The sequence below is a fragment of the Malaclemys terrapin genome, chromosome 1 (assembly GCF_027887155.1).
Source record: "Malaclemys terrapin pileata isolate rMalTer1 chromosome 1, rMalTer1.hap1, whole genome shotgun sequence".
In the NCBI taxonomy this organism is placed as follows: Eukaryota; Metazoa; Chordata; order Testudines; family Emydidae; genus Malaclemys; species Malaclemys terrapin.
In genome coordinates, this window is record NC_071505.1 from 169,837,092 (window position 1) to 169,859,225 (window position 22,134).

Here is a 22,134-nt window from a genome sequence, read left to right on the forward strand (position 1 = left end):
CCCCTATTCAAGGTGAAAAACTGAAGATAGCTCTGAGATCCTAAAATGTTAAAATGTATCAGGCTTTCTAGAAAAGAGGTAAAGTTCTAGTAGAACCATGATCTAATTCTGTGAGAAAACTGGTTCTGCTCCATGAAGGCCCATCTATACTACAAATACAACACTGTCAGATTACATTGATTACAGCTCCCAATGAAGTTAAAACATGATACAGTTTTGCTCAGTGTAAACTATCAGCATTACTGAAGTATGCAAGCATGTCTACGGTTTTAGTGCAGTTTAGGGATACTTACTTATCCTGGGGGGACAGTAATGTTGTAAACAGGTCCCCCCTAGACAGTTGTAGTGTAGATGGACTATTAATACAGGATTTTGATAAATATATTTACCCCAGCTCACTTTCTTGGGGTGAAGGGAATGTTTTATCAAATTTTAATTCTTTTTTTTTTTTTTTTTGCTTCCCTAAAACTAGGTCTACAGCATCAGGACAAGAGCAAGGAATCTTCTTGGTTCTGAAGATCAGATGCATCTTAGCACCAGCTAGTGTCCCCACAGCTGGGATGATGATATTGAAACTGTTGACTGTTTCTGCATGGGGGCAGAGGACACACCGCTAAGGAGAAGATGAAGAGCCAGTCATTCTGGTTTTGCTGTTGAGCCTTTTCTTTGGCAGGCCACTTCTGGGTCCCAGAACATAGAAGAAAAAAAACTTGTTTTTCTTTCTTTCCTCATCTGAGCCTGCTGCAGCTGTGCAACCTAACTCCGTTTTGCTCCTTTAACAGTGTTTTGTTTTGTTCATTCTGGTGGGTTTTTTTGTGCACAGCCTTGATTGTAGGGAAAAGACTGTGCCTTGACTACAGTGCTCATCCTTGCAGGAATAGAGTTTTTGTAGCTCTTTGTGTGTCTATTTTTGTAGAAATACAGAAAGTTTGGGTAAGAATTGGTGGACTATTTTAGGATGCCATATTTTTTTTAAAAAAATTGTTAAATTGTTAAGTTCTGTTTAAAGAACTTGCTCTCAGAGAAGCACTGGCAAAAAATGTATAAAATGCTTATTTTTAGATGTTTGTATTTGTGTGTTTGTTTTGTTACCTCAATTGTCTTTTTTTAAAGAGCAAACCCTTTGCTAGTCCAATCCTTCATTGTTTCCGTTTTGCAAGATTTTGCATTTTTTGTCCTTTATTCTAGCTTAAACAGCTATAGTTTACTCTTAACATTTCTACTAAATATTTTTCCTGCCTAATTGTAGAAATGGTGTCTATATTTTCTTTTTCTTGCTTCTGAAAATGGCTTTGTGCTGTGCTGACTATGAGAAGAAATGTGTGAAACCTTTAGCATGGGGCAAAGTCTGCCTTTATTATAGGATCTATATTCTCAACCCATTCATTCTTTCAAAATGGACCAAATATTTATATGGACTTAAAGGAGAAAATGAGCCTGGGCCTGACCCAGTGTCCATCGAAGTGAATGGAAAGCCTCTCATTGACATCCATGGACTCTGGATCAGGCCCTCTTTCTGTGATAACCATCCACAAATTGGTATTTTCATTTCTAATAATTTTGGGAGGCAGGAGTTTTAGTTTAGGCCATTTGAAGAGTGATTTTTTTTTTCACGTGAACATTCAAGGATAAAATACAGGTTTTGTAAAAAGCTACAACTCATGGAAACAACGTGTTTTCATAAGGCCAGATGTTGCAATTTGCTGAATAGCTTGTATGAGTTGCTTGAGTGCCTTCAGCTCCTATTGAATTCAACTTGGGCTGAAGTTTTCAAAAGTTGGCCTCCGATCTCTGGTCCCTCATTGTTTGGTTGCCCAACCTGAGACATGTTAGGGACTGAATCTGATCGCCTGCAGCTCCTATGGACTTCATGGGCAGTTGTGAATTTTTAGCCTTGGGCTATCCATTTAAGAATCCACTCTGAGATAACTTTTTGATAATTTTAACCACAGAAGTTTGCAAGAGGATTGCTGGATTGGACCTGATCCAGAAGCCCCTCCCCCTCCCACACGAGATGTCCTTTGGAAGCCAGTGTGAGTAAGGACTAATTCCATGAATAAGGGCTGTAGCATTGCATATTAAAAAAAAAAAAAAAAAAATCCTGCAATTAGCTTGGTGAAGGTGGAGCTATGCACAGAGCTCCCTTGCCTCCATGGGGTTTTTATAGGGTCAGGAGTCTGCCTGTGTAGTGCTAACTGCAGGATGAGGGCTGAAGTTGGTAATGTAGTAATTGTTTGGAAATGTTGCCTCTTTGCTCCATTCAGTTTTTACCATATATATTTAAGCTTTCTCTCATTTTTCAAAATATTCCTATCATGTATTCTATTTTTGCTACCACCCTTCCCAGCCAAAACATAGATTATTTTTGTTCATCTTTTGAATGTGTGATCAGTACTGAGAGAGAGGCTGACTTGTCTTCAGGGCAGTGAACATCTTAAATGTGGGGTTTACAAGTGCAGAGGACCCACAACTCCAAGTGAAGTGAATGGGAGCTGTATGTGCTCAACCTTCTGAAGTTCAGTTCTATATCTTGATGAGATAACCTTCCTCTAGGCTCTTAGGACCTGGTGCTCTGAGGTGCTGAGCATTTTCCACTCCCATGGAAGCTAGCTGGAAATGGAGGCACTCAGAATCTCAGAATTAAGCCCTTAATGCTCAAGCACACGTTTTGCTGATTTGGGGCATTAGGCCCAATTTTTTAATGGTAGTTAGGCATTGCAGTGCCTAAAGATCTGAGCCCCAATTACAACATCCTTAACTCCTTCCTACTATCTCCCTTAATCATTAACATTTTTTTCCTGATACTGAACTTCACTCCCACTATATTCTCATAGCAGTGCTGCTCTCCTGGGGGAGCTGGTTTCTTTGTTGCTCAATGGGTTAGTTAGCAACGGGAAAACCTCAAGGATAGGAAGCTAGCATAAGCTTCTAAAAGTTTGGCTACTTATAGGAAAATTGTAGTTCAAGGAATACTGCAAGATCAGACTCCTTTGTGACAGTGCCAGAAAGTCCTGGGTTTGGCTTTGCTGGAAATGGTGAAAAACAGTTTTTCGTAGATTTGGCTAGGCCTGCAAGGGAAAGGTTCTAACCAAACCTTTTGAACTAAAAACAAACCAAAAAAAAAGTTCCTTTTTGAATTTTGGTCAGTTCTTATTGTATCTGAATTGGCTCACCTGTTTCTAGTAATAGTGGCCAATTGATTGCTCTCTGCTTTGCAACAACAGAGCATGGAAGGACCTGTTCCTGTTCCCATTGAACTCCCAATGACTAAAAAGACAGTATGGCAAGGTCCAAAGTTTCTGTTCAAATCTCAATTAGTGTTGTTTTTAAATGAGATGTGAATGAGTGAAGATCCTATCATCTCCTGCTTCCACCATAAGGGCTGTTCCCACTGGCTAAACCTGAGAATAAGTCTAAAGTACTTCTGCCGCTCTGCAGGGTCAGGTAGACAGAGTGCCAATAAAAACGCGCTACTGGTGTAACCGTTAATGCATCCAATCAATTGACTTAAAGGTTTATTACATTTTTCTCCCTGTTAAATTTGATTTCACTAGCAACTAAACTGACCTTTGCTAAGAAATTAGCTGAAAAAAAAAAATGAAACCAAAGCTGTAGTAATGTGGTTGCTCGTATATTCTAAAACTTGAAGGACAGGAACAAATCTTCCACATGACAAACCTTTACAGTTGAAGTCAGCAGATTTACTCCACCAAAAAAAAAAAAAAAAGAAAAGAAAAGAAAAAGGGCTTATGAGAAGCAGATGTTGGGTTGATATCCATTCCTGAAGGAACAGATTCTGTACTCGCAACATTTCAGTTTGAGAGCACTGATGGCAGTGAAAATAAAAGGGAAAGGTTCTGACTGACTGCTTTTGGGGCATAAGAGAAAAGGTCTGTAAAAACAGGGCTCAATCAGTCCACAAGTCTTAATACACTGCAAAAGGAATCATCTCCTTGCATATATGCTAAATTCTACTGCCCTCCCGGGAAAATGGAAGATTTATTTTGTGAGGGCCTGTACTAACATAATATACTTTATTACTATTTCCGTGAGGAGATGCCGAAATGATTTTGATTACAAACAATCAAATTTTTATTATAAAGTACTTAACTCTTTTTGTAGAGGCTTCTACCTACTGAGTTATCTGGGGTATGATCCTACCCCCTGCGAAGTAAACTGGACCACTCTCACAGTAGGAACAGGACCTGTCAACCAGATTGAACCATTCCTGAGACTCTGTTTTGTCTATTAGTTTTGAAGCAGAACTCCCCAATAGTTTTAATAAGGGCGTTTCCAGCTTAAAAACTGATGGTACAATATGGCCCTTAGTTACACAGCAGCCACAGTTGTTGGAGATTTTGAATACATTTCTCCTGGTAGGAGACCTACTTTTGTTCTGATTCTTCAGATTTTTCAGTACTAGAAACATAATTCTGCAAGGTAATCAGAAAGAGAGAGAGGGTTTTATAGCATGGAAATCTTCTTGGATGTTGTCTCCCCCCGCTTTTTTTAAAAAAAAACATAGTTTCTTCCTCAAAACATGCTTTATAAAGAACACTATCTTTTCCCATATTTTTTGGAGTTGTTATACAAGATTTTTTCTCCCCTTCCCCTCCCCTCACTTCCTCTCGAAATTAATTGGAATTGTATGGTAAATCCCATCTGACTCTGAATATTTAGGCATTTGCATTTCATTATGTTCTCCATGACCTCAGGGTTGTGTGAATTTTTTTTGTCTGTACAAAAGGCTTTCAAATGCTCTTGATAAACCCTGGTTGGCTGTACCTACAAATGTGACCAGGCAGTCAGCAGGTGTATATAAACAGAGGTGCAATGTGTTTTCATGTGGTGGACAAGTGATAACTGCTGATGATGGATCATTCTGCTCACTTCAGGCACAATTCTTTCTTCTTAGGCATAGAGCATTAATTTACATTTCTGTTAAACAGATACTTTTTATAAAGATTTTAGATTTTTTTAAAATATTCCAGCCTCTTGAGATTTCTAAAGTGTGTTTGAACTATTACTATTAGAGGCTTTAAAGGAAAAAAAGTTCACTTGACATATATGTCTTTTAAACTGAACTCCCAGGTCCAACAAAAAGGGATTTTTTTGTTTTTTGTTTTTTAAGGAAACATTGTCTTTTAGTATTAGTCCTGTGGGCACCATCTTGCAGTTGTGACTCAGGCAAAGCTCTCATTGAAGTCAATGGGCCTTTTGCCTGAGCAAGATCAAACCCTTTAATAGTGACAGGAGTGCCCAAGCTAGTTTTCTTACAAAGCTTGATCCTGATGTGCTCGGAGCAGAGAAGAGTACCTCTTGCATGTCATGCGGACGCTTGGGCAGCCCCTGCATAGTACTGTACCCAATCCCCTTTCTACACGGGCAAACATGACCCAACAGGGGGACTAGCTATTCCTGAAATTCAGTGTTGCTGACCCCTTAATCCACACGCTGAGGTTCTTGGCCTCCCCTGACTAGAAAAAATGTTTCTTCTGTTAAGAGCGCTGAACCGAGCAGTCTGCAGTAGCTCTTCTGGGGGCTGCATCTTGTAAGGTGCTTAGAGCCTCCTGTGAAGTGCTGAGTATCCTCAGTTCCCATTGCAGTTGGTTGGAGAGGAGGGGTGCTTAGAATGTCAGAGCAGGCATTCAGCATTTGGCAGGCTCTGCCCCCTCATGTCCACCACTGTGCAAGATGGAGCCCTAGAAAGGGAATAGCTAAATAAAGGCCCCTGTTTTATTTTTTTGAGCAGGGATCCTAGAAACCCATTTGCTGTGGAAAAATGCAGAGTTTGTGTTTTTACACAGATCTTTAGTTTTTATATTTTGTGGAAAAAAACCAACGTATACAGTGGAACCTTAATTGTTCGATATAAATTAATTGTCCGAGCTAATAACCAAAAATTCAGATAATTAGGAGAATGGGTGGGGCTCAGGTCGTCAGCCCTGGGTGGTGGAGCTTGGGTTGTCATCTTAAAAATTGCAAATATATCAATAAAACATTGTGTTCACCTGATATCTGTCTATACTGTGGGTAGGAAAACTAAAGTTCAGTATTTCATTTTAATTTCAGGAAAATGAAGATTTTTTATGATTTTTTTTTTTAATTGGAGAATTTTGGTTTATATTTATCATGGAAAACTAGGATCCCTGCTCATGAAAGACCTGATCCAGCTTTCACTGATGTCAATGGAAAGACTTCAATGACAGCTGTGTCAGCAGGACCAGCTTCTAATGCCTGATCTCCATCCCACAGTGTTGGTGGGCACAGAATGTTGACTTGGTGTCTGATCCATAGTCTGCTGAAGTCAGTGGGAGGCTTTTCATTGATTTCAGTGAGCTTTGGATCAGGCCATTAGTATTTATGCAACAGCAATTTTTATAGTAACTGAAGTTTACATGCTTTATTAGCAAAGTTGCAAAGCGTTGCTGAGCTGAATGAATCCCCTTTCCCTTCCAAGATTTGTAGCTGTTGTTTAAAACCATCAATCAAATCAGGTGCCTCTCCCCTCCCATCCACTTTCAATCCTTACTGCCCTCAAAACTCCATTTAACTCTTTTGTGTCCCACATCAAAATTGATGGGAGACATGATGTAAAGAAAAGTGTTGGGTTTTTTTCATTGTTTAATAAATAACTTAATGTGAATTTTTTATTGTTATATTTTTATGTAGCATTTTTGGTTTTGTCTGTATTTCTTGACCATTAGCTAATGCTTTCATGTTTTATTCTTATGCAACTAAAGAATTCATAAATCTCTTTGTAAATTACAGCATCCTGTGGTTTTTATTTTTTTTCCCCACAAGGTTAATTTTTAGAGCAAAGGAATTTACAACATGCTTTTCATCAGAAAACAAAACAAGTGTTGGGAATTGTAAATGAGACTCTTCCCTGAAGGTACTTGCTCTTTATTCCATACATTATCATCTGACTCAACTGGGATTATTTGTTTTAAATTGTTTATGTTTTGTTGACTTCATTGGAATACATGGAGCCTTCAACAATTTTCTTCTTTCCTTTCCAGGATGTAACACTGTAATTAGAGGTGCATTAGAAAAAGGTTGTTTTACTGTATAGTCTTTTAATACATGCTAGAGGTTATATTATAGATCAGTAGTCCCCAACCTTTTTCGTCTGGCAGGTGCCAGACGACGAGCCATGGAGGACTGTGGCGGCAGGCGAGCATCCGCCGAAATGCCGCCAACAAGCAGCAACATCAATAGGCATTGCCGCTGAAATGCTGCCGACAAGCAGTGTCATCCAGAGGCGTCGCCACCAAAATGACATTGAAAATCGGTGGCATTTCAGCAGCGACGCCACTGGATGACGCTGCTTGTCGGCGGCATTTCAGCGGATGCTCATCCGCCGGCCAGTACGCGGGCACACTTAGACACCCCGGCGGGCGCCATGGCGCCTGCGGGCACCGGGTTGGGGACCCCTGTTATAGATGAAGGTGGTAGCACCATCTGTTTTTAAGGTTACTTGACCTTCCAGTTGGACGATCCTGTTTTCAATTGCTTATAAACCTATAATCATTCACTCTGAAATTTCCCATGTTAGGTGTCTGTGTCAGACTGCATTTTTCTAGAAAGTTTCAGTAAAAATGTTTCAGCCATTTCTGATCATGGGATTAGCAAAAAATGTTGTTTTGCCTTATGTTAAAAAATGATGTACAACCATTTTGATGAGAAACTCTTGTGCTTCTGTGTTTTGGAATGGAGACTTGACATTTGGCGGGGTGGAGAGGGGATGTCCTGGTGGCATGGATGTGCGTTTTGCTATTCTCTTGAAAACAAAACAAAACTGCACTGTAGTCAAGTTTTGAGCCTCTGAAAAAACGCAGTTTGCAGTAGAGATGTATTAGAGTTTGGCAGCAACATAAACTAAAGCAGGACCTGTGGTCTGTGGAACCCTGGGGGTCTGCAGACTACGTCTAAGATTTCCAAAGGGGTCTGCACCTCCATTTGAATTTTTTTAAGTTTCCGCAAATGAAAAAAAGGTTGAAACCCACTGAACTAAAGATTCTGTCTGCACTGAGCATGCTACAGCCCAAGGCTATAAGAACTGGGAAAGAATTTCCCTGAACTGTCTCCTGCATTCTCAGTGTTTCTTCTGCTGGTGTCCAGGCAGTGAGGAGGAGGAGGAGGGAGTAGCCTCCCTGAAATGTAGGGAGCACTAGAGCTGGGCAGTCGATATAGGATAAGGAGCCTATGAAAGAAGAATGAGAGTGGGAGCGAGAATACTGAGACTAGCTGAATAAGGCGCCTGGAAATGGCAGTAGGCAAACTGAGAGGAGGAGGGCTGGGGACTGGGAGCCAATGTGCAAGGGAGCATGGAAGGATTAGGAATGGTGAAATATAATATATATAGGTATAGCTTGACTAATCCATGAAAAGGGGCAGAAGGTATATGAACACACCAATCATATATTTGTTGATGGTTAACACCAAAAAGTGAGAGAATTTGTTCAGTGAATTTATTATAAGCTAGGAGTAATCAGGGTCAAGAAAAATTCAGAATGAATAACAGGAAAATACTTCTCCAAAGATCTGTTACACTGCATAGTAGTCCCAAATGGACACCCCATTGCTCTGAGACAGCCATGGAATATCAAAGGGATCAAACTGATCTCCTACTTCTCCCTCTGATTTCTATTATTCTCTCCATAATAAGGCTTCAGTTATGTTATCCCAGGCCTCAGCCTGGGATAACTTTCAAGGACCCATACCCCAGGTATCTCACCTTGCCATAGATGTGCCATTGTAACTATCAAGAAAGGACAGTGCGGGAAATAAACTTCAGGAAATGTGATGTTGAGAGATCCCGTTCGTCAGCAGGCGGGATCAAATCCGGGACCTGTGGAGCTAAATGCAAGAGCCTCTACTTCATGAGCTAAGAGCCCCGTGGCTCTTAGGTAAGGCTGTAGCAGACTCACTGTAAGTGGTCTAGGTGCCACTAGAGGAGCACAGAGCACACACCAAGCAGGCATGGGTTACAGAAACAGCAGTGTATAGGTTGATTTTAATCATACTGGGTCAGATCCTCAGCTGATATCAATCACTATAGTTCCACTGAGCTCAGTGTTACTTTACACCACTTGAGAAGCTTGGTGTAATCTCCAAATGTTTATTTTAAATGTGTACCAGTTTAAGGCTGAATTCTGGTGCTTAAGGACATAGGGAGGTGCTTCTCCCCATACAAAGTGCAAGCCAGATTACTTCCATCGTGCATATGTAATCCACATGCGTCCTGGGTGTGGTACTCTGTCCTCTCTAGTGGCACCAATACCACTTAGAGAGAGATTAATGAGTCTGCTCTACAACCTTAGCTAAGAACCACGTGGCTTTTAGCTCATGCAGTAGAGGCTCGTGCATTTATCTCCAGAGGTCCCAGATTTGATCCCACTCGCTGACAACCGGGGATCTGTTGATGTTACACACAGCATTTGGGCTGGCAACACATGCCACACATTCCAAAGAAAATGTTCTGCACAGGGGAGCAGCAACCAAAGCAAGGTGCCATTGCACCGTCCCGCAGTTCTCAGTGGCTGGCACATGCCCTGTAACAGACGATGTCCTGAGCTGCACCTCTGGTCTTTATTAGCCCTTATGTTTGAGATTGGGATCATCTTCTTTGTGAAGCCTCTGAATTCAAAAGGTTGGGTTGTCTGTATGTGTCTAAAACAGACAGGGTGGAGACCAAGCCATCTGGTGAGAATTCTTCACAGCTGAAGTGTGTGTTCTATAGGGACACCAACTACCACTGAAATTATTTTTATTTTTTGTTTTTTTGGAACCTGCAATCATCCAGTAAATTCCTACATTTTGAAACAGCATTTTTGGCCTCATCAAAAGCAATCGATAACTATTGTAAAAACCCTAATTCAGAGGGTCTTTGCTTTGACAATAGCTGTACATCTGCAATTGGTTTATTACTCAAGGGAGAAAGACATTGAGCAATAAAGTTTTGATGCATGTAACAGAGGTATCTCTGGCTTTGAAAATGATTTGTCTTGTGAATGCCCATGGTAGAATCAAAGTTCAGAGAGCAGGGTTTTGTTTTTTTCCATGCCCACTTAGTTTAGACAGAATGAAGAACACCAGCTCTAGTTTCCCACCGCCAACCAGGCAGCAGAGAGCATTGCATTGGAAACCAAATGTAGCAACAAAGGTTTCTGTATCTAGCCAAATGCTTAAAAGCTGTTCCCCTTTAAGCATGACATGCTGGTCTTTTCATGTGGCTGGAAATAAAAGAGAAACATTCAGTCTTATGCTACCCAGCTCCTTCCATTGGAAGCTCCCTAATCTCTTTCAAATGGGCAGGTCCTGAATGTATTGATTTTCTTGTTGTTCGTGTAAAAAACACATTTGAAGAATTGCATATGGATTCTCCACCCCCAAAGTATCCCTAAGCTTCCAGGCCAAATAACTCTTCCATGTCTGGCTGGCTCAGTGAGGACAAAGTGCCGTGTTATCAGCTTACAGATGTTTTGACAGCAACCTTGCACCACCCCCAGGAAGAAACCTGTCTCTGTCTGGAGACACAAAGAGTCATGATGCTGCGTTTGTTTTCTCTGCACCCCAACCTTGTGCTGGGGGAAGTTACTGTGCAATTTTCTGTTAAGCAGCTTACTCCCTGCCTACCTCTTCATGGTCTGGTTGGTTACTCTAGTAGGTTGGGGGGTATGGAGCAGGGTTCCTCCAGCTCCTGCCCCTTTCTTCCCCTCCCCTGCCCTTGGCCACTTGCTCATGCTCCTCCGGTGAGCAGCTCCTGTTCTCCTTCCCATGGACAGGATTACAACCTGAGCTGTGCCAAGCAGAGGAGTAAGCATGGATCTTGCTTTCCCCGAATGGGCGAGTAAACGCTGTGGAAACAGAGGCCTAGTTAACGGGTCTAAGCACTAGATTGGGACACAGGAGTCTCTGAGTGCTAGTATTAAAATACTTTAGCCTAATTGAAGTTATCAGGTTCAGTAGAGAGGTATTAGGTGAAATTTATAGCCTGTGCTATACAGGAGGTCAGACTGGCTGATCCAGTGGGCCCATCCAGCCTTATGTTCTCTGATATGATGAAACGAATCCTGCTGACCATCAATCCACCTGTCCACCGTTTCTGAAATGGGGATGATAAAATCTACCCTAACCCTGTGGGCGCTGGTCAGGGTGGGGCGGATTAGTTTGAGTATGAAGTTCTTTTAAGATGGGAAGCAAATCCCAAGCCCTTCGCTCTCCTGGATCTTAAGACGGCTGCCCATCTCTGCTCCATTTGGGTGGCGCATCAGCTGGGAAAGGCTATTCAATTTCTGGCGGGATTGTTTTGGACAATTTGCTTCCACCCCAACCACACATACACCCCATTTCTTGTATTAGCATTTTGCTATAGGAAAACAAAAATACCTCCCTTAAATGCAGAGACTGTCCTTATTTGTGAAATCCAGGCCTCATCTGTTTTAAGGCTGGTTGGCTGAAGGATGGCACTGAAATAGGGGGCCTGATCCATCTCCTCTAGAAGCCAGTGGGAGTTTTGTTATTGATTTCAGTGGGAGCAATGGGAGTATATTAAAAATAGTTGGAGCAAAAGTTGCCCAGTGACTATATTTCCACTGGGTCTCTTTTGCCAGACATTTCAGTGATGGATTTTAAAATAAACACAGGGATGTTTGGAAATATTTTGTATCTGTAAATATGTAAAATATGCAAAACAAAGCTAACAGCTGTGGGGTGTACTCTCTGGCCACGTGAGGAGGATTTGTGTAATGGTCGGTTTTTTCCATTGCCTCTTCTTTTTTTTTTTTTTTTGAGCCTCTGTGTTTTTTCCAAGAGAATCACTTTGCTGCCATTCCCAATGGAAAAGGCGGGAGGCAGCCGGATGGGCTCGTCCAATGGTGTGTGACGCTCTACAGACTGCCTTAGCTTCAGTGAAGGGCCTTGTAAGTCATAGTGAAACTTCCTTTCCACGTAACATGCAGACACTTTGAATTCCATGTTCAATACAAACTTTTCCCTGGAAGTAGCAGAAGTGTGGTTTTAATTGAATCTGGCCTTTCAAGAGCAGTAACAGAAGGCAGAACATCACACGTTTTCTGTAGCAGTTTTCAGTTTCCTACTAACAAGTGACACCAAAGCATTAACCACTGGTATGCAATTAATTTCCTAAAGTGAATTCACTGTTAATGAAAGGGGATGGATTGATGCCCTTGCAGCCTGCAGCTCTTCATTTATCCACACTCAATAGTCCCATTGATGACAATGAATGATATGGGAGTTTTGCCATTGATTTCCATAAGATCAGGATTTCACCCAGTAACCACTGGGCTAAGGAGAGCAGACCAAGCACAGGCTGTCAGCCACCCTTACGCACGTTATTTTTTATTGGGCCTATTTGCTCCATATGGTACTGCTCAGAAGCAGTAAGGGCATTAGAAGCCCTAAGTAAGTGGCAATGTGCACCAGCCAGGAGGTGGCCCTGGGAGACAAAATGACTCACTCAGAGAGTTGACTCTTGCTCTGGTGGGGGAAGTAAATTACTGCTGTCCTGAAAAAATGTGCAGCTGTCCCCTGCCCCAGTCAGTTCCATGGGCCATTACATGGGGCTAGGGAGGGTAGAGGCATGGTTCTTCTTGCTCCCAGTCCCCTTCTACCGCCTTCTCTACCCACTTCCTGGTGGGCTGGGGAGAAGGGCATTTCCCCACTTCCAGAGCAGCTCTACATCTCCATTTCATGGAGCAGGTAAAATTACCCCACTTCCACCATCTACATGTCAGGAAAAGTCTTGGCCATGCTATAGGAGATGTATGGACATTTTGCCTTCCAAGAGCCAGCACAGTGAGTGCAGGGCAGATCCCTGAATTGATGATAGCTGAGTTTAATTGGCTGCTATCTTAGATTGAGGGGCTTGCATCACATGGTTTGTATGGCACTGCAGGATGCTGGTGTAAGTCTGTTGAAGGTTGTGATCTCCTTGGGTCCTTCCTGAAAAGAAAAGAAAACCATGTTTGTCTCATGAAGCTGGTGCAATCAGCAAAATCTGAAATAAGTAAATAAATAAATATGAGATTCCCATGTCTAGGGCTTATGGCAGCCTGAAGTCCTTACACATGACCTAATGTACATAGCTGCACCATGGGAATAACCCTTAGGCCCAGATCCTCAGGAATTTAGACACCTAACTCACATTGAAATTAGGCATCTAAATACCTTTGAGGATCTGGGCCTTAATATGTAAGTATGGTGTTAAACCATATTCTCAAAATTAAAAAGAAAAAGCAGGTACAACACCCCCAACCCTCTCCTCCCCCATGTCACAAATACCCCACCCACAACCAGGCTGGATATATCAGAAGGGTGTTTCACACCACTGCCAAGTCTATGGAAGAATTTGGACACTGTTATGCCCCCACACAGCTTGGTGAACTTTTTACTTTACCTGTGCCAGGGAAATAGTTTCTTTTTGTGTGTGAATTTAGTGCTTACAAAAGATGCTAGCCTATTTGAGGGCCCTTTCGAGACAGAAGGCCCTCAAGAGAGCATGAAAGGTGCATTAGACAGATATGGCACAGGCAGGAGGGCCCAGGCCTCAATGATATTTAGGCATTGGTATTAGGATCAATGGAAGTTAGGTGCCTAAATACCTTTGAGGATTAGTCCTAGGTGACCAAGCTTCTCTACACTTCTCTGCAAGTGCTTTCACCCTGAGCTTGAGGGACAAGATCTAGAGGTGAGAGGGTACTTCCATCTTCACTCCTATTTGACCTTTGGGCTCTCATCACAGACCGCCAGCAAAGGTGCCATTTACCTTAGGTCCAGATCAGGGCCGCCCAGAGGATTCTGGGGGGTTGGGGCAAAGCAATTTCGTGGGGCCCCTTCCATAAAAAAAAGTTGCAATACTATAGTAACATGTATTTGGAAATGTAAAAAATAACTAGTGAAATACATTCAAAAATTAATTTGTAATAATTTGAAAATACACTAAATACATTATTTAAAAACATTAAATGCTTTAATGGTATGTATACATTTGCAATTACATAATGGGCTGTTGCTGGGTGATGGTGATGGTTGGTGCCAATGGGCTGTCGCTGGGGAGTGGTGCTGCTGTTGCCCAGGGCTGGGTGGGGCTCTGGGCTCTGGGTTGGGCGGTGCCCGGCTCACAGGGGCTGGACTCAGGGCTGTGGGGAGATGGGGTCAGAGGGGTGTCCAGCTCAGAGGGGCTGGACTCGGAGCTGGGGGTCAGGGCTGTGGGCGGGCTGTGGGCGGGGGGAGTCTGGCTCACAGGGGCTGGGTTCGGAGATGGGGGTCAGGGCTGTGGGGGATGGGGTCAGAGGGGTGTCCGGCTCAGAGGGGCTGGGCTTGGAGCTGGGGGGCTGGGCGGGCTGTGGGCGGGGGGAGTCTGGCTCACAGGGGCTGGGTTCGGAGCTGGGGGTCAGGGCTGTGGGGGATGGGGTCAGTGGGGTGTCCGGCTCAGAGGGGCTGGGCTTGGAGCTGCGGGGCTGGGCTATGGAGGGGATGGGGTCAGGGGAGTGCCTGGCTCAGAGGGGCTGGACTTGGAGCTGGGGTTCAGGGAGTCGGGGGATGGGGTCAGGGAGTGCCCGGCTGAGAGGGGCTGGGCCCAGAGCTGGGGGGTCAGGGCTGTGGGGGGATGGGGTCGGGGGGGGATGTCCGGCTCAGAGGGGCTGGGCTCAGAACTGGGGGTCAGGGCTGTGGGGGGATGGGGTCGGGGGGGGTGTCCGGCTCAGAGGGGCTGGGCTCGGAGCTGGGGGTCAGGGCTGTGGGGATGGGGTCGTGGGGGTGTCTGGCCCCTGCCCCTTACCATGCAGCTTACCCCCTCTCCCAGAGCCTCAGCGTGCCTGCAGTGGCGTGGTGTTTCCAGCGGGGCCTGAGCTCCCGCCGCTCGGCCGCAGCTCGCAGCCCTGCCCCCTTACCAGCTGGGGGATGGGGGAAGACGTAGGCGGGGGGAGCCCTGACCCCCAGCTCCAAGCCCAGCCCCTTTGAGCCAGACACCTCCCTGACCCCATCCCCCCACAGCCCTGACCCCCAGCTCTGAGCCCAGCCCCTCTGAGCCGGGCACCCCCGACCCCATCCCCCTCACAGCCCTGACCCCTAGCTCCGAGCCTAGCCCCTCTGAGCCGGACCCCCCCCGACCCCATCCCCGCACAGCCCTGACCCCCAGCTCCGAGCCCAGCCCCTCTGAGATGGACACCCCCCTGACCCCATCTCCCCACAGCCCAGAGTCCAGCTCCCCACCAGGCAGCGACAGCCCATTGGCACCAACCATCACCATCATCCAGCAACAGCCCATTATGTAATTGCAAATGTATACATACCATTAAAGCATTTAATGTTTTAAAATAATGTATTTAGTGTATTTTCAAATTATTACAAATTAATTTTTGAATGTATTTCACTAGTTATTTTTTACATTTCCAAATACATGTTACTATAGTATTGCAACTTTTTTTTATGGAAGGGCCCCCACGAAATTGCTTTGCCCCAGCCCCCCAGAATCCTCTGGGCGGCCCTGATAAGCCCTAAGTGTCCCCTTGCAAACTAGCATTTGTAACATAAATGACTGATGATAAAGAGGAAATAGCACTACGTTTGTGAAGGATGAAGCTATAAATATGTCTAAAATGTGGGAAAGTTGAAAGGAATACAGTAGTTGTACCATATAGCTAATAACTAAACCCTTCCTTATGGCTGATAAATTACTCCATTCTTACGGTTTGGGCTGTATTTCAGTGCCTGTTAGCAAAGGAGAAAGGAGAAGAGGGTTAGTAGCCATAATCCATGACATTCCTACAGCAGTTCAAGCCAAACACTTCTGATTACTTTGTAGATAGCTGACTGACAGTTTGAAGATGGTTGAAAGGCAATATTGGCAGCCCAGCCCAATGCAGTGTCAAAACCTCCAGTTCCCCCATGCTCAACTTAATCCATAATTACAAGTTCTCTTCTGCAAATCACAAACCTGTCATTTTCTTTATATGAAATCAGCAATCACTATAATTTCCTCTCAGCTGGAATATCTTTTTTCATTCTCCCCCCCACCCCTTTTGATGGGTCAGATTTAAACCATCTGCAGGCAGATGGAAAGGAAAAGTAGAATTATTGTTTTCACTGAAAACTTTTGCAGCTGTCAGGGTGTGTTTGAGACAGGCCTGATGGCTGAAAACAAAGACAGGACACACTGTCCCGGCTGGGTGTAACAGGAGCAGAGCTCCTTATAGCCAGCTCTTACTTGGAAAATTTGGGGCTAAATGAGGTGAACAAAATTATTACTGAGTAATTCTCACAGGCTTTCCAATGGGGATTCTTCACAGATCTGTTCTGCTTTTGCTGGGCCTACATGAGACCCCTGTCACTGTGGGAGCCTTTCTAAGTACCTGAGGTGAAAAAGAAGTGCATTGTTTTGTAACTTTCACACCACATGGTGGGCAGGGGGCACCAGTCATTGATTCCATTTTACACTCTCATGCACCCCAGTACTGCAATCCCAAGCCACCAAAAATAACCCACAAAACAAGACATATAGGTAGGTTATCAATTAAAACTTGTAATGAACATGAACCGGTTAGGTCAGCAACAGTCTAAACAAAACATGAGAACAGTCTGAACAGAAGATATGTAGCAGCAGATCATGAGTAGCTGCACACACTCAATGCTATGCACATGTGTGTATGCACCTACACACACACAGAGCCTTAAATAGGAAGCGGAACACTGAGTGTAGGGAGCAGGACCCATGAAACAAAACAGGAACAGGGCGCAGGAAGCAAGAAGGCAAATTCCTTTCCTTCACCCCAAAAGTTTAGCAGTATCTGGCTGGAGGCAGCAGGTGATCCTGAGGCCTTAGGATGTACCTCTCATTCACAACTTCCTCAACTGGCCAAATGACATCATATGCAGAAAAATTGTCCTCTTCTCTATCTGTTCCTCTTCCAGTAGGCAGTATATTGCATTGGCTAACAACACGTTCTCTCTGTGGTAAACACACTCACCACACTCCGTACCTTGCAGCCTACAAAATCATGTCACAAGTATCAAAAACACTTCCAGACCTTCCCCTAAAATACACTGCTTGTTCAGGTTAGAATGCCTGGAATCTTGTATAGCTACGTTTGTTGAAATGTGCATATTTCCTAGTCACATCAGTCAGCTTCGAGGATAGCAAAGGGGTGGGATGAACTTTTTCCGTCAGTATAGATAACTTGCTCTATCAATTGGTTGAAGAGTCCATGGAACAGGGTTTCTCCAATACTTTCTTGCAATGTACTCTCAATATCATATAAAGCATGTCAATGCAATAGGGAAAGGTGTATCTGTTTTTCCTCCAGTGTGAGAGCTACACACTTCTTCAGAGCCCCATGCAGTCTCTCCACTAGCCCATGTCCTTGGGAATGGTTCACAACAGATTTATAAAGTACTGTGCCAATATTTGTCAGAAAGCCTTCAACTCTCTTGATACAAAAGGTGTTCCAATATCTGAAACAAGGCTTTCTGATAGGCCAAACATAGCAAATAAAATGGTTAGGCAAGAAATGAGCTCCTTTGAGGGGCTTTGTGAAATTATGAATGCAAAGAGGGTAATAGTCTATAACAGTCAACAGTGTGTAACCATGCAGTGCATTTGCGGGCCCAATAATATCTACTGCAATTTTCTGCCTGGTCTGTCTACGAGTGCCTGTTTCAAAAGGGGCCAGTGGAACAGCAGTTCTAGATGTTGTGCAGACGGAACGTGCCTTCACACGACACTCAATGTTTGAGCACAGCTCTGGCCACCAAGCATAGCTACACAGAAGTTAATTCTGCTTCATAACTCCAAAATGTCATTCATGACCCACATGAAGTGTGCTTGTCTCAATGCTGCTGGAACAATCACCTGGGCTTCTCTGCATAAGATACGTCGAGTAGCAGCTATCTTCAGTGTGAGATCAGAACTAATTTTGTGAAATGTAGACAAAATTTTCTTAAGGACTGTGGCCATCCAACCCGCTTATACAAGACATAGTACTTGGCACAGTTCAGCATCTTACGGTGTGGTATCAACTACCATATCTTTCAGTGAAAAGCATATTGCGGATGCTGCCATTTCTGCATATAAATGTGCCAACCCAGAATTTCTCGAAAGAGTATCAGCAAGTAAATCTGCCTGTGATATATACCAAGTCAAAGTCATACTGCTGCCACTGACTAATCCACAGTTGCAACCTCACACACAGTAGCCTTATGATAGAAAGGCCTAGAATAGGCAAATGATTAGACTCTAAGGCGATACGTCTTCCCACTATGTATCTCTGGAAGCATACAATAGCAAAAAAATCATCTTCAAGAACTCTAGAACAACTTGGGAGAACTTTGCTTCCATTGGGGTGGGTATACAGGATGCAAATATAACCAGGTGTCCCTCTTGGAGTACAACTGAGTCCAGACCCTGATTGCATGCATCCGTTTGAATCACTATAAGCATTAATGGATCAAAATAAGAATTATTCTGCCTCCGTCAATTACAACTATCTCTCTCCCTGATCATGCCACCACTTCATGTGCTCTCAACAGTCCTTTCTGCAGAAACCTATTTGGTTGGAGGGGCAGATCTACCACCTGGAGCCTGTATTGGCTGTTTCCGGTAGTTTTTGTTGTCAGTGCCTCGGTGGGTGTATGTTACTTCTGCCTGCAGCATTCTGGATGGCTTCGAGAAACACAGAGCCAGCATCCCAATTGGTCTTGGGGGTCTTCTCCTCCTCTATTATCCTCAGTTTCTCAGGTCAGACTGATACTCAGGTATAGTTATAACATATGAAGTGAGGCATATTAGTCTAGCTATTGGTAGTAGGTTGTCAGCCCCTTTCCATTTGGAAACAGAAATCTCTAATGTTCTCTTTCAATTGCAATGTGAGCATTCTTGTAATGACATCTCTTCTTTTTCCTGGTATGTAGCACTTCTCTTTTTTATTTTAATATTTTTAACAACTTCAGGGTTAAGTTTCTGCTGTTCTTGAAGCTTGTTAGAGTTGGCGCTCAAGTTTTTGTCCTTCTGCTCATGAGTCTCTGAACTGATAATCCCAAGAAAACATTACAAACTGTGTTGTGTAAGTGGTCAGAAAGATCCTTTTAGTCTGCCAGCGCCATTGTTATCAAGTTTATTGCTATTCATTTTGTGTTTTTCTTGCTAATCCATTTGACTCTTCATAGTGAGAGCATGGTGTGCTTGAACTCATCTATCAGAGAAAATGGGCAGACTTTGGCACTCATGAATAGCTCAGTGGTTTGAGCATTGGCCTACTAAGCCCAGGCTTGTGAGCTCAATCCTTGAGGGGGCTATTTAGGGATCTGGGGCAACAACAAAAAAAATAGCTGGGGATTGGTCCTGCTTTGAGCAGGGTGTTGGACTAGATGATCTCCTGAGGTCCCTTCCAACCCTGATATTCTATGAATTATGCACTATTATCTGTTATGAAATCATCTGGACCCCTGCAATGAACAGTTTGTGCATTACAATGTGTTATATTGTTACTGAATGTGTTGTGCAACACTTCAACTTAAAAACAATTTGAGAAATAGCCCACTAATAAAAAGTATTATTTTTCATTTAAGTCAAAAGAGCTGCACTGAGCTTGAACCAGGGGAAATCAGGAATCCCATTGCTGTGCGGTTTTCTGCATTCTGTTTCAAGCTTGCATTTTGGAGTTAAACAAGAAAAATAATGACAAAAAGGCAGAGACGGTTGAACCAAACAGAAAGACGCTGATAACAGCTGCTTTGAGGAGACTGAGAAACTTAAATCATTACAGGCTAGAACTCAAATCCTGTTCACATTAGCCACATGAGGCCTCAGTGGATTTACCTACATAAACAAGAATAGCAGGATTTAGCCCTGAATCTGGTAGGCCTAAGTCTCCACTGCCTGATTCCTTTGAGCAGACATTTACTAATGTACAAAATAAGTGTAAAATTTTAGCAAATAAGAATCTGCCATCCTTCTGCTTGATATGCAGTGGGGAACCAGTCCCACCATACACAATTTTAGCGAGAGAATGTAGCAAGCTGATTCTCTATTGCCTTGCACTGTGTGTAGTGATTGACCCCTGCACAAAGAGGGTATAACATGCTACTATTCTGATTCAGTTTGGTTCATATACAGACATTCAACTGTGTGTAAATGTGCAAGGCAGTGGAGAACCAGGCCCAGCATCCTCCTGGTGCTCAGGACCAACTAAGGTCAGGCTTCCTGAACTGACAAACCTAGCTCATAAGTATAACCAGTTTTATTATTGTGTCTCAAAGTTTCATCACCTCCTACAGTGAGCAGTATTAATGGAAAGAGAGGGAATTAGATCAGGCTGACCTAGTGCTGCTCCTTTGACAGCTGTGTGTATGTAGGAGTATTGTTTTCTGCATTGCTTTCTTTGGAGTGCTGAAAAAAATAAACATCTGCTTATGATATGTACTCCCGTTAGTGTCTATAATAATGTTTATAAATTAAAGAGATGTAGGTTATAAATGTGTAGAAGCTAATACTGTTCTGCCAATTCAAGGCTATTAATATTCCTGTATCTATATTCTAATTTTACTATCTCTAGGCTTAACAGAACAGAACAGATTCCTTTTCATACAGAGACTGCTGAGCTGGAATTGATATGCAAACTAGATACAATCAATTCAGGATTGAATAAGGACTGGGAATGGCTGAGCCATTACAAACATTGAATCTATCTCCCCTTGTAAGTATTCTCACACTTCTTATCAAACTGTCTGTACTGGGCTAGCTTGATTATCACTTCAAAAGTTTTTTTTTTCTCTCTTACTTAATTGGCCTCTCAGAGTTGGTAAGACAACTCCCACCTGTTCATGCTCTCTGTACGTGTGTGTATATATCTCCTCAATATTTATTCCACTCTGTATGCATCCGAAGAAGTGGGCTGTAGTCCACGAAAGCTTATGCTCTAATAAATTTGTTAGTCTCTAAGGTGCCACAAGTACTCCTGTTCTTTTCATACAGGGTATCCAAATTTACATTCTGCATTCACCTGGATTCTGTAGGTAGTTGGAGTTTACAGAAATCTCAGTCACAGAGGGGAGCTGGGGGATGGGGGAACCACCCACCACAGCCATGTCCAGCTCTGGTTGATTGAAAGGTGTGGTTAGCCCAATCAGGGGCTTTTGAGAAGTATGGGTGGAAACCCAGCTTTGAACTAGAATGGAACTCAACTGATGTGGACATGCAGAAGAAGCATGCCAAAAAAATATTCATAAGTATATCAGGATCAAAAACAAGAGCCCAAGAAATGAAACTAAGAAAGCAATGGTCACTGATGTAATTCAGGAGATGCTACTTTATGTAACTGGGAATTAATCTGTTGATAACAATACTTTGCACTTCTCTATTACTTCGTACACAAGGATCTCAAAGAGGCCATCAGAGGTCACAGCTTAAGAAGGGAAAGAAAGACAGAAAACCTGAGGCTCTCAGGTTAACTAAGCAGTCAATGAAGAAAGCATTCTGGGTTACGAATGCAATCTCTAGGTCAGAGGTGGGCAAACTACAGCCCGTGGGCCACATCTGTCCCGCGGGACCATCCTGCCTGGCCCCCGAGCTCCTGGCCCCAGAGGCTAGCCCCCGGTCCCTCCCCTGCTGTTCCCCCACAGTCTCAGCTTGCTCGCTCCGCTGCCAGCGCAATGCTCTGTGAGCTCCTAGGGCAGCGCAGCTGCAGAGCCCGCGCCTGACCCCGGTCTCTGTGCTGCGCGGTTGTAGCGGCGGCGTGGCCCGGCTCCAGTCGGCCAGCATGGCTGTAGCGCCGCCAGCCACTGGTGCTCCAGGCAGTGCGGTAAGGGGGCAGGGAGCGGGGGGGTTGGATAGATGGCAGGGGAGTTCGGGGTGGTGGTCGGGGGTGGGGGTGTGGATAGGGGTTGGGGCGGGGGGAATAGAGGGTTGAATGGCTGCAGGGGTCCTGGGGGGGGCAGTTAGGAAGGAGGGGGGGGTTGGATGGGGCGGCGGAGGGCAGTCAGGGGCAGGGGCACTGGGGGCAGTCAGGGGACAGGGAGAAGGGTGGTTGGATGGGGCAGGGGTCCCGGGGGGGGGGGGGGGGGGCATCAGGAATGAGACCAGGGGTTGGATCGGGCGGCAAGGGGGCAGACAGA

At 44.0% G+C, this 22,134-nt stretch overlaps 1 protein-coding gene across 4 annotated transcripts in view; it reads left to right on the forward strand.

The window, feature by feature from the left end:
• VGLL3 (vestigial like family member 3) overlaps positions 1 to 6,770 on the forward strand; it is a 34,540-nt gene extending 27,770 nt beyond the window's left edge. For all 4 annotated transcript variants that reach the window (XM_054046868.1, XM_054046877.1, XM_054046887.1 and 1 more), the window contains exon 4: positions 473 to 6,770. In XM_054046868.1, coding sequence (XP_053902843.1) covers positions 473 to 516 — 44 coding nt within the window. In that variant the 3' untranslated portion in view covers positions 517 to 6,770. The remainder of the gene's footprint in view (positions 1 to 472) is intronic.
• The last annotated feature ends 15,364 nt before the right edge of the window (positions 6,771 to 22,134 follow it).